This window comes from Octopus bimaculoides, chromosome 13 (genome assembly GCF_001194135.2).
Source record: "Octopus bimaculoides isolate UCB-OBI-ISO-001 chromosome 13, ASM119413v2, whole genome shotgun sequence".
In the NCBI taxonomy this organism is placed as follows: Eukaryota; Metazoa; Mollusca; class Cephalopoda; order Octopoda; family Octopodidae; genus Octopus; species Octopus bimaculoides.
In genome coordinates, this window is record NC_068993.1 from 7,845,232 (window position 1) to 7,847,688 (window position 2,457).

The 2,457-nt window shown below is 34.8% G+C and overlaps 1 protein-coding gene across 1 annotated transcript in view; it reads left to right on the forward strand.

Annotated features, from left to right (window-relative positions):
* Positions 1-2,457, forward strand: part of LOC128249315 (GATA zinc finger domain-containing protein 14-like) — a gene marked incomplete at both ends in the record, with an annotated part of 282,969 nt that overhangs the window by 148,234 nt on the left and 132,278 nt on the right. The window contains one exon of the mRNA XM_052972578.1: positions 1,642-1,828. Coding sequence (XP_052828538.1) covers positions 1,642-1,828 — 187 coding nt within the window. The remainder of the gene's footprint in view (positions 1-1,641; positions 1,829-2,457) is intronic.

Below are 2,457 nucleotides of genomic sequence, written 5' to 3' on the forward strand. Positions count from 1 at the left end.
TATATATACAGATACGCACGTAGGCAGGCACGCACGCACTCTAAAATACTCATCTTCACCATCATCACCATCATCATGATCGTAATCCTCCATCATCATCATCATCATCATCATCATCATCATACTGGCACAAATTTACTCTTTCGCTCGATCAAATTTCTTGTAGAAACAAGTCTAGAATTGCTATGCAATGCCAACCTGACTTTCATTTGATCTCTTGTCTTGTAGACATGGATTGCGTCTTTCTTTTCCTTTGCAATATCATTTATTATTTCCCCTTTTCTTCTCTACAGCAATTTCGTTTTTATGACACTCTTCCTCGTTTCTTTCTTCTGCCTCTTATCACCATATATTGAAACATTTTGTTAATTTTGCTCAGCATCATCATTATCATCGTCGTTGTCGTCATCATCATCATCACCATCTTCGTCATTATTATCATTATTAAACTAGTTTTCTCTCCTTCTTTATCTTATTATTCTTCATGATCTTCATGATGATCATGGTCATCGACATCTTCATCATCGTCGTCGTCGTTGTCATCCTCTTCTTCTCCATCTCTTCCTCCTTCCCTCTTCTTTTCCTCACCTTCCTTCTCTTCCTTTATCTTAATTCCACATTATTTCCTTCTCCGTCATCATCATCATCATGTTCTTCTTCTTCTTCTTCTTCTTCTTCTTCTTCTTCTTCTTCTTCTTCTTCTTCTTCTTCTTCTTCTTCTTCTTCTTGTCCTCCCCTTCATTTTTTCTCTTCCTCTTCGTCTTTCTTCTCTTCCTTCTTTTCTCCTCCTCCTCTACATCCTTCTTCTTCTCTTCTTCCACTTCTTCTTCTCATTATTATTATTATTATTATTATTATTATTATTATTATTATTATTATTATTATTATTATTATCATTCTCTTCCTCCTCCTCCTCGTCTTCTTCTTCTTCTTCTTCTTCTTCTTCTTCTTCTTCTTCTTCTTCTCCTATTCAATTTCTTCGTCTTTGCACCCAATTCCTGTCATTCATTTCATTTGACATTATTTTCCTATTATTCTTTCGCTCACTCATTCCTATTCTATTTCCATTATTCCATTCTTTCATAACATTTCTTCTCCATCAATTCCTTTATTATCATTTCTTTTCGTTCGTTCGTTCTTTCGCAATTATTCACACTCCTTCAGTAATTCATTCCTTACTTATTCCCTTGTTTTAATTCCTATTTTCATTCTTGCCTCCATTATTTTTCCTTCAATCCTTTCTTTATCCATCCATCTCATACTAGATTTCCTTCTTCCAATCTACATTCATTATTTCTTACTCTATTTTATCTTTCTTCATTCACTCTCATTTTCCTTTCTTTCTCTCTTTCTTAATATTTTCCTTTCTTTTTCCTATTCGCTTCTTGCATTTCTTCGGTTTGTATTTTTTGTCTTTATATTTCTTTCTTTATTCTCCCTCACTGTCTTTTTCTTTATCTTCCTTTACTTCTTTCTTACATTTATATATTCCCTTCAATACACTTTATTTCGCGTTTTCTTCTATTCTCTTTCCAATCTTTTTCGCGCCTTTCACTTCATTGTTATTGTTGTCGATGTCTTAGTTTTTGTTGTTATTATTATCATGGTTATTATTTTCGATATTAGTAGTCGTCATAGTAGTGACGATGATCACAACAACAATGATAGTAATAATAATAATAATAATAATAATAATAATAATAATAATAATAATAATAATAATAATAATAATAATAATAATAAGGATAATGATAATAGTAATAACAATGATGATGGTGATGATAATGATAATAATAATAATAATAATAATAATAATAATAATAATAATAATAAGGATAATGATAATATTTTCCCCTTTTCTCTTTTCTATTTCGCCTTTCACTGCCGCCATGTTGCCAATGGACGGCTGTTGTTCTATAAGAGTTCTCTGGAAGTAATTAGCTGCTACTAAAATGGCTGACCATCCGCTGTGGCGATTTCTTTCCCCTACGCAAGCCACATAAATAAATAAATAAATGAGTAAATAAATAAATTGAGGAGTTGTTGTTGGTGGTGGTGGTGGTGTTAGTGTTGTTGTTGTTGTTGGTGGTGGTGGTGGTAGTGGTGGTGGGTGAAATAAAGAGAAGAATAGGTTTATACGAATCTCATTTTAGACAGCTGACACGTTTACATAGTGTAACGAAAGAGAGAGCTGATGCTAGCCAACTCATGAATTGGTATGGTGATGTGATTTTGGTCTAGGGTATTGGCGGTGACGGTGGAGCTTGTGGTGGGGGGAATGGTGGCTGTGGTGGTGGTGGTGGTGGTGATGGTGGTTGTGGTGTTTGTGGTGATGGTGGTGGCGGTTGTGGTTGTGGTGGTTGTGGTAGTGATAGTGGTTCTGGTGATGGTGGTTCTGGTGATGGTGGTGGTGGCGGTGGTGATAGTGGTGGTGGTGGTTATGGTTTTGGTGGTGAT